The sequence below is a fragment of the Pongo pygmaeus genome, chromosome 11, assembly GCF_028885625.2.
Source record: "Pongo pygmaeus isolate AG05252 chromosome 11, NHGRI_mPonPyg2-v2.0_pri, whole genome shotgun sequence".
NCBI classification, from domain to species: domain Eukaryota; kingdom Metazoa; phylum Chordata; class Mammalia; order Primates; family Hominidae; genus Pongo; species Pongo pygmaeus.
This window is the reverse complement of record NC_072384.2, coordinates 14,521,075-14,534,880: the sequence shown is the minus strand read 5'-3', so window position 1 is coordinate 14,534,880 and position 13,806 is coordinate 14,521,075. Positions and strand designations below refer to the sequence as shown.

The 13,806-nt window shown below is 49.9% G+C and overlaps 1 protein-coding gene across 3 annotated transcripts in view; it reads left to right on the top strand.

The window, feature by feature from the left end:
* The window catches only part of ARHGEF4 (Rho guanine nucleotide exchange factor 4), a 200,656-nt gene that overhangs the window by 69,678 nt on the left and 117,172 nt on the right, over positions 1-13,806 (top strand). For all 3 annotated transcript variants that reach the window (XM_054478343.2, XM_054478342.2, XM_063647305.1), the window contains exon 2: positions 3,718-7,227. In XM_054478343.2, the coding sequence (XP_054334318.1) occupies positions 3,718-7,227 (3,510 nt within the window). The remainder of the gene's footprint in view (positions 1-3,717; positions 7,228-13,806) is intronic.

Below are 13,806 nucleotides of genomic sequence, written 5' to 3'. Positions count from 1 at the left end.
CTTCTGAGGATTTAAACAGTCAACAAGGCTGATCTAATGAGCCCTTGTTAACACTGCACCGACCCATTAGAGAATGCACCATCCTTTCAAACACCCATGGGACATCTCCAAAGTAGGACCTTATATTATGTCATAAAGCCAGTTTCAACTAACTTCAAAAAATCAGTATCACACAGACGACTCTTTGATGACAGTGTCATTAAATAGAAATCAGAAACAGATAACTAACACATACTTCTAATAAGTCGCAGGTCAAAGAGGAAATTATAATGAGCTTATTTTAAAAATTAGGATTGCCAAGATAATGGACATACCACAGATTAAAACTAGTGGTTTTTAGAAGGGACACTGTGTCCTCACATACTAATATTCTCTAAAAAGTGAATGACACATAGGAAAGTGTGCAGATTAAATGTAAACTGTGTTATTGAGGAGTTTGCAGAGGGCAGAGGAGAGGTGGGGAGAGGCTAGCTCCACTGGAGGTTTCAGCCAATGTTGGGGCAGCAGGCAGGGAAGCGGTGAGGTCAGGAGGAGGAGGTGGGATGTGGGGCCTGCTGGTCAACACCATCCTCCCCTCCTGATGGGCTGGTAGTCAGCAGTTCACCCCGCTGTGGAACACTCACTGCAGCTGTTTCTTACAGGAGACAGGCTCAGCATCTTGCCCTAAAGCCTCATCTAGTTATAGAATAAGACAGGAAGTGCCAGGCCTGTGGCAAAATGGAGCCTGCCTACTTCAGACTTTCAAATTTAACCCACTCCCACCCCTGTAAAAACTCTGAGCCTCCACAGAAAGAATACTTGTTTGGTCTAGATTCCAGCCCCAGGCCATTCCCAGGACATAACCCTGGACTTACATCACTCTATGCTGAGAAATTATTTGGGGATCGCTCCTGAATCAACTCAGGAAGAAAGTCTTTCTTTATAAGATTAGAATCTAATATTCAATCAAATCAAATGTTGTTTTTGATGTACTCATTGAATTTCAGTATCTGTACACTTCAATCAATCAAACCTGCTCTTCCAGTGCAGCTGCACAGACTGCACCAGCTTTGTTACCTGGAAGTTATCTTAGATTTTTTTTCCCCCAAAGGCTTTTGTTTTCATTGAGACTGAGGGAGGCCTCTTGCCAAAATACCTGGAACTCAGACAAAGGCTGGACCCTCCCCTCAGCAAGACGCCAGCCCCTGCCTCACAGGTAGTGTCCTGGGCAGCGATGCCGGGCAGGGAGGGCGGAAACGAGCCCACTGGCGTTCTAGTCACCAGGGTCCTGATCGTTAGTCATTTGGAACTTGGGACTTGGGATTCTCTGTGTCTGCGCATGTAAGCAATGATGCCTACATGAGTCTGGAAGGTGACATCAAGCTACATCAATGCTGGGAGGATGGCTCCAGTGTCCCTTTGATCAGTTCTTGGTGTCTAAGATGGGTTGGTGAGATGAGGGGCCGCAAGCGCCCTGCAGGGCAGGCGTCACTGAGCTGAGCACCCTGCCTGGCCTTAGCAGCCTTCTCAGTTCACTGGTTAATGACAGCACCCACTTGCAGTTGCACAGTTCTCTGTGCTTGCCCGGGCGTGCTCATGTCCGTGTTTCACTGGTCCTCTCCTTGCCGTGGGAGGTAGGCACGCTGAAGGCGTCTGGCCCTGCCGTATAGTCGGGGCGCCTGGCCCCACGGAGGCAGCGGCCGGAGACAGTTCCTGCAGCAGACCCCTGGTTCCTTCACTTCTCTCTTCTGGGACGTCCTGTAACAACCACACAGCCCTCCTTCCCAAATGGTTTGGTTTTTAATGTTTCCTTTTCTATTTCGAATGCCTTCTGCTTTGCAACTTACTTGAAACTGCAGGATCATGTTATTCCTCATGTTCTACCCTGCGCCTTAAGAGCTTTACACAGCACTGGCTTTGGGTGTGTGTTTGTTTTCCTTCTCTCAGTTAAGAATTAAAAGCAATTTTACTTTGAGAAAGCTCTTATGACAAGTCCTGGGAAACCATGCCTGGGAGGGGCCGGTGGGGCGAATGGCTTCAGTACAAAGCTTGTGTCAAGGAGCCTTCGTTAGCCATGGGGCTGAGTGCTTGGCCAGCTCTGGGCCTGGAGGAGCTTTGGGGAGTTTGAGCATCGACTGCTGTGCACAGCAGTTTGTCAGAGTTCAAGTCATTGTATGTACTGAGACACGCTACAGCCATGATGCCTAAGGGAAGGAAGCCACATCCAAAAGAACATTCAATAGTCCCCCCTTATCCAAGGTTTCAGTTACCTGAGGTCGACTACAGTCAGAAAATAGGTGAGTACAGTGCAATAAGATATTTTGAGACAGAGAGAGACCACTTCACATAACTTTTGTTACAGTCTATTGTTATAATTGTTCTATTTTGTTAATATTGTTAATTTTTTACTGTGCCTAATTTGTAGCTTACACTTCGTCATAGGTATGCATGTATAGGAAGAAACAATATATAGTGTTCGGTACTGGGGGGGGAGTGGTTCAGGCATCCGCTGGGGGTCTTGGAACATATCCCCTGTGGATAAGGCTGGCTACTGTATAATTTGTTTATCTGAAACTCTAGAAAAGACAAAGCAAACTGTGTGGCAGAAAGCAGGTCATTGTGAGGAGTTGGAGGGAAGCAGGGATTGATTGGGGAGGGGCAGGGGCTTTTTGGGGAAGTGGAAACAGTCTAGATTTTTATCATGGTGGTAGTTACAGGAATGTATACAGTTTTCAAATCTCATAGATCTGTGCATTTTAAATGGATGCTTGAAAATGTATATCTCAATAAGTAGTTTAAGAAATGTGTAACGAGAGAAGGAAATACTTGCACAGTTCTCTATTTTTTCTTCTTGTCTTCAAAGCTTTATAACATCCCAAAATGTGTTTGCAACTTCGATCATTCTCATTTTTGTTGTTGCTGTACTTTCTGTTTTTTGTTTTTTGTTTTGCTCTAACAAACCAAACTCAGAAAACACTTCTTAAATATAAGGGCATTGACTTTAAACCAGTTGGTTACATAAGAACAAACAATGCAGACATATTAATTTGTTCCTTCTTGCTGAAAATGTTAGGCAGAGATATGCTTTTCGCCATGACTCATGCAACATTTTTATACTTACGTAAACGCACATGCGCGTTGGTCCGGTTCTGATTTTTAATGGGGTTGTTTTAAGGATGTGCTACCTTTTTTTTTTTTTTTTTTTTTTTTGGCGACGGAGTCTCGCTCTGTCCCCCAGGCTGGAGTGCAGTGGTGCTGTCTTGGCTCACTGCAAGCTCCGCCTCCCGGGTTCACGCCATTCTCCTGCCTCAGCCTCCCAAGTAGCTGGGACTATAGGCACCTGCCACCACGCCCGGCTAATTTTTTTTTTTTTTTTTTTTTTTTTTTTTTTTGTATTTTTAGTAGAGACGGGGTTTCACCGTGTTAGCCAGGATGGTTTCGATCTGCTGACTTCGTGATCCGCCCGTCTTGGCCTTCCAAAGTGCTGGGATTACAGGCATGAGCCACCGCGCCCGGCCGGATGTGCTACCTTTTCTCCCTACTGATTGGGTTTGGCTTCATCACTTGTTTTCCATGTTGATAAAAGGCAACCCTTCTTACCTCCCTTCCCAGGGGCACATGGGGAACTAATGAGCCGTTTCTGAGCCTTCCTCCTTCTGGCGAAGGCAGGCACGGTGTAAACATGTGCACAGATGTCCTCGGGCCTTGTCTCTGACTCTTCTCTTCTTGCCCTCCCAGACTCCAGAGCCAGGTGTACACCTGCCAGGTGAAGGTGAGATTGAAGATAACCAGCTCCCCACATCCCCTGCAGAACAAGTGGAGCAGGGATGGAGCCAGCAAACAGACCGCGATGATTCTGAAACGCTGTCCCAGCAGAGTGAAAGTGGATCAGACACAAAAACTGACCCCTTTGAAAGTGCCTCTGACACAGAGTCCTTGTCTGGGGACCTCCCGAGGGGAGTCTTCCACTCTCTAAGAGGTACTCCCGTAGATATAGAAGCGCCTTGGGAATACCCTGATGTCTCAGCAACTGGATCCCCTCAGGAGCAGCATTTGACCAGTGTTCCTGGGCTTCATGCAAAGGAAGAACTCGATTTGTTCCCTGGCTTAAAGGATGACTCTTGCAAAAATGGGTGGCGAGCCTTTGCCACAGTTGCTGGAGAACAGGAGGCAGGACACCTCTGGGACTGTGCGACCAGCCTGGAGCGAGAGTCTTTGCTGGCAGGGGTTCCCCGACACACAGGGTGCTGCTTACAGAGGGCCACAGACAGCAGCGGTCCCGAGTCAGTACAGGGGGTGGCTGTTCAAGACCTCAGAGGGCTCTCCAGTGTTTCTCTTCAGAAATCCAGGTCTGAGAGCTATTTGGGCATCCCAGTGATCTGGCCCTTCCTTCTCTGGTGCTGTGAACTGGGTCGGAGTTGGCCACATATCCACAACAGGGCCAGGGCACCGGTGCTGCCTAGCAGAGGCCCACTGGACAACACAGCCCCTCTGGGGACCAGGACAAAGAAGGAAAGTACTGTAGGCCCTGCAGGGGACACAGAATTGCTCTGGTCCCAGCCCCACTTGGATGTCCCCTGCCGGCCTCCTTTGAGGACATCTTGCCTCCTACGCACCAAGCGTCACCATAGTGCCCCAGAAACTACTGGTGACAAGAACAGGGCATCCCTCAGACTCAACTGTGGGCACATGAGGGCACTGGTCAGGGCCCATTCCATAGCAGGGTTTTCCTCAGAGTGCCCCGAGGATCCCGTGGGACAGAATGTTGTGAAGTCTGGGACCCATGTGAAGGAAGGGGCCGGAAATGAACGAGATCCGAGAACACAAAACACTCTTTCCCCTGCACGCACCCAGCTGTCTGGCCCGATTCCTGCTTTTCAGAGTGGGGCTCCCTATCTACAGGGTCCCTGCAAGCCCGGTGGGTTTCGCTTGCAAAGGGCCTCTCAGGACACTTCTGCAGGTCTCCTGGGGGAAAACCAGTTAAGACAGCATTCCAGGTCATGTCTGGTGGCTTCATGCCTCACCTCAGAGTTAGTGAAGCTCAGTTCGGAGGAAGTGCCTGAGCCTGCTGAGTGCAAGTCGGAGCAAAGCCCAGAAAGCAGAACCCAGGAACCCCAAGGCACCCAACTCGCACCAAGAGCTGCTGATGAGAGAGAGACACAGAAGCACCTCTGGGGCATTTCTGTCCAGGCAGGAAACCAAACCAGTAATTACACATCAAAGTATGTGCTCAGCGAGGAAAGCAAGTCACCTACCAGGGCCAAGTTCCCACGGCAGCCTAGCAGTGAGGGGACCCAGGTATGGAGTGGAGACTTGATGGGCTGCTCAGAAGTGAGTGACAGTTCAGATGCCTCTGAGACCACCCAGAAATCAAGCGCAATAGACACTTCAAAGGCAGTGGAAGAAGCCATGGTTCTAGACCCCAACTACAGGGAACAGGCTTTGCAAGGTCTTTCAGAATTCAAGGCAGCCCCGGTGTCTCACTGCAGCCCTGGGGCTGAGGAGGGTGAACAGGGGCCTGGGGGTGCCGGGGGCCGGCAGCTGGAGCCCAAAGCAGGCAGCGAGGCCTCGAGGGGCAGGGGCGCCGTCGTCATTGTAGCTGTGGAGCAGAAAGGTCTTCAGGCCGCCAGGAGCAATGCGGGGCCTGTTCCAGAAACACTGCCCGGTGACTTTCCTGAGGAAAGACCGGAATCTCCCCTGAGCACTGGCGAGACCCTCTGTGAGTCTCCCACTAGGGGGAAAACACCAGCCGGTAATGAGTGTGAGTTGCCAGCAGCCCCCATACAGGGAGCTGGCGATGGGGCTCTTCAGCGGGTGGCCCAGGCCGCAGACCTTGGGAGAGTGCTGGTCGCCCGAGCTGCTTCGGAAGAGACGCCGAGCACAGAGGAGCCCCCGGCAGAGACACTGCGTGGGGAGAGCCGGAGTTCCGGGCCCGGGGAGCGCGGCCGGGAGGAGGCCCCGGAAGGCGGCGCTGCAGCAGCCCGGGGCCAGCGCCCCCGCGTCCCCTCCTCGGAGCCGCCCCAGCCGCCACGCGGGCTCCGCAAGGCCGCGCAGGAGCCTGGGAAGCGCCCGACGTTTTCCAAGGTGACCTCCTTCAGGAAGGACAGGCCCTTGGCCGCTGAGAGCCCAGGAGGGGTCCCGGCCCCGACCACGGAGGGTCGCAGCTGGGGCTCTTCAGGCCCCGAGGGGCTCCCCAGGGAGAATCTGCCCGCTGCGGCCCGCTGGGGCGCACCGCCTCTGCACCACGGGGACGCCAGCGCCTGGCCCGAGTTTGCCCGGCAGGCTGCAGGCGACAGGACTGCAGGGCCGGCAGGAGCGGGGCACATGGGGACCTCAGGGGACCTTGGTAGCCGAGGGCCTTCCTCTGAGAGCTGCAACGCAAAGAGACTCAAAACAACGGAGAAAAAGCTCAGGGCAAGGTTGGCCTTGGCTCATAAGACTTTTTCAAACTTTTTTGAGTCAATAGTTTTAGAGAAAGAGAACACCCATGAACGTTCCCCAGGTTCTCCCAAGGGCGAGAAGGAGAAGAGCAGGCTGCGCCAGGGTTCCTGGCGGGCGTTTCTGAAAAGCAAAGATGCCGAAAGCCCCAAAAAGCCCGCCCTAGTGAGTCCGCCGCTAGGACCCGAAATTCTTTCCCCGGCAGAGACCGACAGCCACTGTGAGGAATGGGCGGAGGACAAAGAGGGCTATGTTTTTAGCGATCACTGGGCACCCCCACTTGCCTCCACAGCTTTGTCCTCCAGTTTAGTTTCTCCAGAACACAGGAGGAAAAGTGAACCGACCATCAAGTGCACAGCCGCCCAGGATGGCGGTAGGTACCTACCTTCAGGTATCTTTCCTGAAAAGTCCTGGCTGGCGTCCCCTGGCAGCCCTCGGGCCCAGCAGGCTGGAATCGCACACACCCTGCCTTCCAGCTCTGCCTGCTGCCTGGCATATGAAAACCCCGGGACGCCCTGCAGACCCACGAGCCCCAAGCCCCTGAGTCCCAGGCCTAGTGCTCTGCGGACGGGTCTCCACTACCCCGGGAGGGGTAGCGCCATCTCCATGGTTTCTCTTGGAAGCTACAGCTACGTGGACAGCAGTTCAGGGGACCCTGAAAGACCCAAGATTCCCAAGGGCCGGACCAGTCTCCTGCTTTCTCTGCAGACGCTAAACCAGGATGAGCAGAAGGAAGAGAGCAGGGAAGGAGGCCAGGGTCCGCGCGGCTTGGGCACAGTGCCCTGGCTCAGGGACCTTCCTGGGAGTGAGGTGAGTATCTGAATCGCACCAAGCCTTTCCTGACCTCTTCAGGCAACAGAAGGAGGGGAGCAGGCGGGAATCTTCCTGAGGGGAGAGGTAAAATAGGAAGGCCAGGCCAAAATTAACCCCCGTTACACTCCCAGCCCCCATCCCCCCACCCCTAATGAACACAGCGGGTGACCAACTTCTTGAACGTTACCAAGCTAACAAGCCAGAATTGGCATTTCATGATCATTTCGTGTTTTTCTTTAATTTCAAGCCATTTGAATTTTCTTTTGTATGAACTGCCTGCTCCCTGGACACTGCCCGTTTTCTTTTCTTCTTCTCTTTTTTTTTTTTTTGAGACGGAGTCTCGCTGCGTCGCCCAGGCTGGAGTGCAGTCGCTCCCTCTCGGCTCACCGCAACCTCTGCCTCCCTGGTTCAAGCAATTCTCTGCCTGATCCTCACGAGTAGCTTGGATTACAGGCGCCCGCCACCACGCCCAGCTAATTTTTGTTATTTTAGTAGAGACGGGGTTTCACCATATTGGCCAGGCTGGTCTTGAACTCCTGACCTCGTGATCCACCCGCCTCGGCCAGCACTGCCCATTTTCTATTGAACGGTCTGTGCAGGCTTTTGTGTTAAACCTAGTCCTTCTCCGCTGTGGCATTTTAAAAAATTCCCCATGTTGTCTTCTAGTACTTTAATGGCTTCTATTTTATCGTATTTAGAATTTGATCCAGCTGGACTTACTTCGTATAAAGAGACAGGAATCATTGGTGCTTCTGAAATGTTCAGTGCAGTAAGATGGTCTCTCCCACAAAGTGACCGCTTCTGTCCGGGATAGGTTAGCAGGGTCAGGCACAGGAGGGAGCAGACAAGGGTTGGATTTCTCATCCCAGCTGCCCTTGGAAGGAGGGAGCTTTTCTGGAAATTCCAGAGCGTGCCCTGGAGACTGCGAAAAGTAAAAAGTAAGGCTCCCTCGGCTTCTTTAGACCAAGCGATGCCGCGTCTTCCGCGCGCCCAGAGCCGGGGAACACAGGCCACAGCCGCCCCACGCGTGGCCTCTGCGGCGCTCCCCTCCACCTGCAGGCAGATGTCAGCCACACCCAGGCTCACGAGCTGCACAGCTGGGAGGGCGGCAGATAAGGTGCTGGCAGAGCGCCTCCAGGCCAGGTGGGCTGCTAAGAGGCGCGGAGCTGGGCTAGAAGGAGTTTCCCAGCAGAGCATCCCACAAGGCTGAGTGGACAGCGTACATTCAAATAGGATCACTACCAGCAGGAAATGGCTTCACCTCCTCAGCCTGTTTGTGTATCTCTACGCAGCTAAACACTAAAGGTTTTTTGTTGTTGTTGTTTTGGGGGGAGGATTACTTCTTTTCGTTACTGTTACTACTGAAGTTTAAAAACAAAGCCAAACAATACAGATGTAGAAAGGAAAAGGCCTCTCCCCAAAACCCTCTAATCCCACTCCATGCAAGGAAACACTGCCCTATACTAAGGTGTCTCATCTTTCATTGTGTTCTCACACAGAGCTTATGGGGCAGTTTGGGGAGAGGGAATTACACCGCGGGGTCAGACATACACATTGCTCTGCATCTTTCTTGCTTGCTTAATACAGCAGGTAAAGCCCTCCAGCACCTCATATTCATGGCTCTGTTTAGAAGTCGCATAATAGTTCAGAGTATGGCCATGCTGTATTTCCTTTAACGGTTCTTCTACTGATTGACATTGAGGTAATCTCTAGTTTGGGGTCTTTATAAATAACGCTTCAGCAGCACCCTTGAGCATGTGTCCTTAGATAACGATGCTTTTATGTCTGTCGGATATAAAAGTGGGATTGCACAAAGGGTAGGGGTATTTTAATAGCTTTCAGATTACTTCTGAAATGACTGGCAATCAACACTGAACAGCAGTATCTGAGTGCCCATTTCCTCACATCCCTCCAACTTAGTTGCTTATTGCCCTTTTGTGTTTTTGATCACCTGAAAATACATAGAGAACTTGATTTACAAGTAAAAAGACATTTTAGTGTTAGGCAAGTCAGAGTTAAGTAGTCAAGAAAAGATTTTACAGTATTTGAATTAACAAGCCTGATTTAATAGTGATATAGGCCACGCGTGGTGGTTCACACCTGTAATCCCAGCACTTTGGGAGGCCGAAGCGGGCGGATCACCTGAGGTCAGAAGTTCGAGACCAGCCTGGCCAACATGGTGAAACCCCGTCTCTACTAAAAATATAAAAATTAGCTGGGCCTGGTGGCGGGCGCCTGTAATCCCAGCTACTTGGGAGGCTGAGGCAGGAGAATTACTTGAATCTGGGAGGCAAAGATTGCAGTGAGCAAAGATCGCGCCACTGCAGTCTAGCCTGGGCGACAGAGTGAGACTCCGTCTCAACAACAACAACAAAAAAGTGATATATACATATATGTCTCTGTGTCTGTGTATACACACACATGCACACACATACATGGTGCAGAAGCACATACTGGAAGGCAGATATTCCTGGAAGTGGTCCCTGTGCTCACGTTGTGCATGGGATGGAGCAGGTGCGTTGGGCCTCAGGCACACACCTGGACAGCCTGCTTGGTTTGTTGGGGTTTTTTGTGTGTGTGTGTGCCTTTCTGTTTGTTTTTTGTTTATTTTGTTTGATTCAGGGCCTTGCTCTGTCTCCCAGACTGGAATGTGGTGGCGAGATCACTGTTCACTGCAGCCTGGATCTCCCAGGCTCAGGCAATCCTCTTGCCTCAGCCTCCCAAGTTGCTGAGCCCCCAGGCATGCGCCACCATACCCAGATAATTTTTTAATTTTTTGTAGTGACAGAGTCTCACCTTGTTGCCCCAGTTGGAGGCTGCATGGGTTTTAGCAAACAGTAAATGAGATGATGATTATAAAGTATCCAGCAAAGGGCCAGGCGTGAAGCAGGTGCCCGATAAATGTGAGTTTGTATTCCTCTTTCCGTTTCACTCCTTACTGGAGAAGAGGAAGGCCTAGTACCCTGCGCATCAGACCACAGACAGGAGAACAGCGGGTACATAGGGAACGGGAAGGGAAGCAAAGCTGGGAAAGGCTCTGCCTGTCTGGTGGAACCCTGGATGGTGCTGGAATGTGAAACTCCCCTTTGAGAAATGACTGCGCCATCTTGTGGGCGTTCCTGGGAGAGCAGGCTCTTATGGTCAGAGTAATTTGCCAGGAATTCAGTCAGTTATTCCCACTTGCTCCCTGCACAACGGTATTAAGGAGCAGCAGTTCTCTTATCCCAATCTTTTAAAACAACCATTCTTAATATTTTGTTGTTTACTTCTAGATTTCCTCCACAAACAAGTTTTATATATGTAACATGGCTGTGATAATATCGTGTATAGAGATCTTAATTTTCTGTGATTTTACATCCTGCAGTTTCTTTAAACCTTTTCAAAGTCGAGAAATAGAGAAGCCTTACAGAATAGCATAATACATAAATGTGTAGATATATATTGTCAACAGACACCGGATGACCTCCACCAGGTCATGAAACAGCACATCCCCCACCCTGCCCCCGTCCTGCCACCTCCCTTCCTCCTCCCTGCGCTACCCACTATGCCCATCACATGGTGTTCATTTGCATTTCATTATCGTGTTACTGCTTTATTACCATGGCTGTGGGGGTGGCCTGTTTTGAGGTTTATATAAACAAAATCTTACACATTGCTTTAAACTTTACTCAATCTATTTTGTGTCTGCCTTCCCCTGCTCTAATTAAGAATCATGCTGTGGAGCGGGCGCGGTGGCTCCCGCCTGTAATCCTAGCACTTTGGGAGGCCGGGGCGGGCGGATCAAGAGGTCAGGAGATCTCTCATCATCATGTTGAATTGCTCTGAATCATCATAACACATTGTATTTCTCAGTGAGCTGCTGATGGACTTGGGGGTTGTGCCCAGTTTGGTGCTGCTGTGAACATTTGGGTCAGGGGCCTGCTGCACGTGCATGTATATTTCTGTGGGTTGCATTTTAGGGGTGTCCTTGGGGGATGCATATCTTTAGTCTTACTAAATACTGTCAAATTATTTTTCCAAAGTGATTGCATCAAATTACACTCTCTCATTAGGAGTATCCTTTGCTCTCTGTTCTCATTCACATTTGGTTGATACTGTCAGCCTTTTTAATTTTAGCCATTCTGCTAGGTGTGTAGCAGTATCTCACTGTGATTTTAGTTTTCATTTTCCTGATGTCTGAAGAGGCTAAGGAACTTTTGTTTTTGTTTTTGTTTTTTGAGACCAAGTCCCCCTCTGTCACCCAGGCTGAAGTGCAGTGGTGCGATCTCAGCTCACTGCAACCTCTGCCTCCTGGGTTCAAGCAATTCTCCTGCCTCAGCCTCGTGAGTAGCTGGGACTATAGGCGCCTGCCACCACGCTCAGCTAGTTTTTGTATTTTTAGTAGAGATGGGGTTTCACCATGTTGGCCAGGCTGGTCTCGAACTCCTGAGGTCAAGTGATCCACCTGCCTTGGCCTCCCAAAGTGCTGGGATTACAGGCATGAGCCACTGCACCTGGCCTGAGGAATTTTTTATGTGCTTTTCGACACTCTGGATACCCTTGTCAAACTAAAATAATCAAAAAGGTCGGAATGTAGTTTAAAAAGAGTTTATTCAGGCCAGGCGCAGTGGCTCAAGCCTGTAATCTCAGCACTTTGGAAGGCCGAGGCAGCAGGATCACCTGAGGTCAGGAGTTCGAGATCAGCCTGACCAACATGGAGAAACCCTGTCTCTATTAAAAAATACAAAAATTAGCCGGGCATGATGGCGCATGCCTGTAATCCCAGTTACTTGGGAGGCTGAGGCAGGAGAATCGCTTGAACCCAGGAGGTGGAGGTTGCGGCGAGCCGAGATTGCACCATTGCACTCCAGCCTGGGCAACAAGAGTGAAACTCTGTCTCAAAAAAAAAAAAAAGAGTTTATTCAGCACAGAAGTTGAGGACTGCAGCCTGGGACACACTTCCAGGTTGCCTTGGAGAGTGCTCCAGAGAACAAAAGAGAGGCTCAAATTTTTTAAAGAAAAAAAGGAGGAATCAGGAGAGGGAGTGAGTACAAATGTTGTTTATCAGGAATTCTCACTGGTTCATGGAAGTAACACTGGCTGGTGATTGGCTACATCTTGTTGAATTATAAGGTATGTGGCATTTTATGGCTACTCAGAGTGAGTTAGTCTAGAGTCCACATAGCAAGTGGCTCCAAGAGGTAGCTATTTAGCTGAGGGGGAGTGAGCTATTACGTCTTAAATGCCTTTTGGGTTTGGGCCTGATAATTTAAAGGGCTCACATTCCTCAGATATTTTTTTTTCTCACTCTTTTGTGGGACATGTCTCTCCTAGTCTGTCATCCATTTGTTTTGGGGTTGTCTTTCTCTTACTGATTCTGGATATAATTGCATTGTTGGTAAATGTGCCACAAATATTTCCCATTTTGTGTGGCTTGTCTTTTCCCTCTTTAATGGTATCTTTTTTTTGTTTTTTTTTTTGAGATGGAGTCTTGCTCTGTCACCCAGGCTGGAGCGCAGTGGCACAATCTTGGCTCACTGCAACTTCTGTTTCCCGGGTTCAAGCAATTCTCCCTCCTCAGCCTCCCAAGTAGCCGGGACTACAGGCGCGAGCCACGACACCCAGCTAATTTTTGTATTTTTGGTAGAGACGGGTTTCGCCATATTGGCCAGGGTGGTCTCGAACTCATGACCTCAGGTGATCCACCTACCTCAGCCTCTCAAAGTGCTGGGATTACAGGCGTGAGCCATTGCGCCTGGCCATAATGATATCTTTTGATGAACAGAAATTCTCAATTTTAATGTTGTCAAGTGTATCCATCTTTTCTCTACCCCAAGGTCATGAAGAGAATCCCTTAAATTACCTTCTTAAAAACTTTCATGGCTTTGCTTATTACATGTAGGTCTCTGAGATGCCTATAACTGGCATTTGTGTTCCATTCATCTGTTTGTCCATCCTTCTACTGACACAGTATCCTAATCACTGTAGCTGTACAGTAAGCGTTGCTGACCAGTCTACCATTTCCTCTCATGTGGTCATCAAGTCGATAAACTGAGCTCTCTGAGTGCCACTTGTGGGTGGGCAATGTTCTAGATGTAGCGGACACTGTACTGGATAATACAGCAGGATGTCCATCCTCACAGCAGGACAGCATGCAACAGTCAATAAATTAGTGAGTGAGTAAGATCATTTCAGACAAAAGGAAATGGGAAAGAGAGTTGAGATGTTTGACGGTGGGGCACCCTTGGCTTGGAGATTTGGGATCTGACGTTTGAACCAAGTCTTAACTGATGAGGAAGCCACAGAGCTCTGGAAGGTCCAGCCTCATATGTTAGTAATGTGGAGGAATCCCCTCAGTCTTGCCATCCCCATTGGTGCCTGATGCTTTAGCTGCAGTCTTGATAGGATTGTTTTCCTCACCTGTAGATTGCTGTAGAATTTAACCCTCCACAGTGTCACTCCCACCTGTGAGACCGTGGTGTATTTCTTTTTTTTTTTTTTTTTTTTTTTTTGAGACCGAGTCTCACACTGTCACGGGCAATGGCTTGATCTCGGCTCACTGCAACTTCCATCTCCCGGGTTCAAGTGATTCCCCTG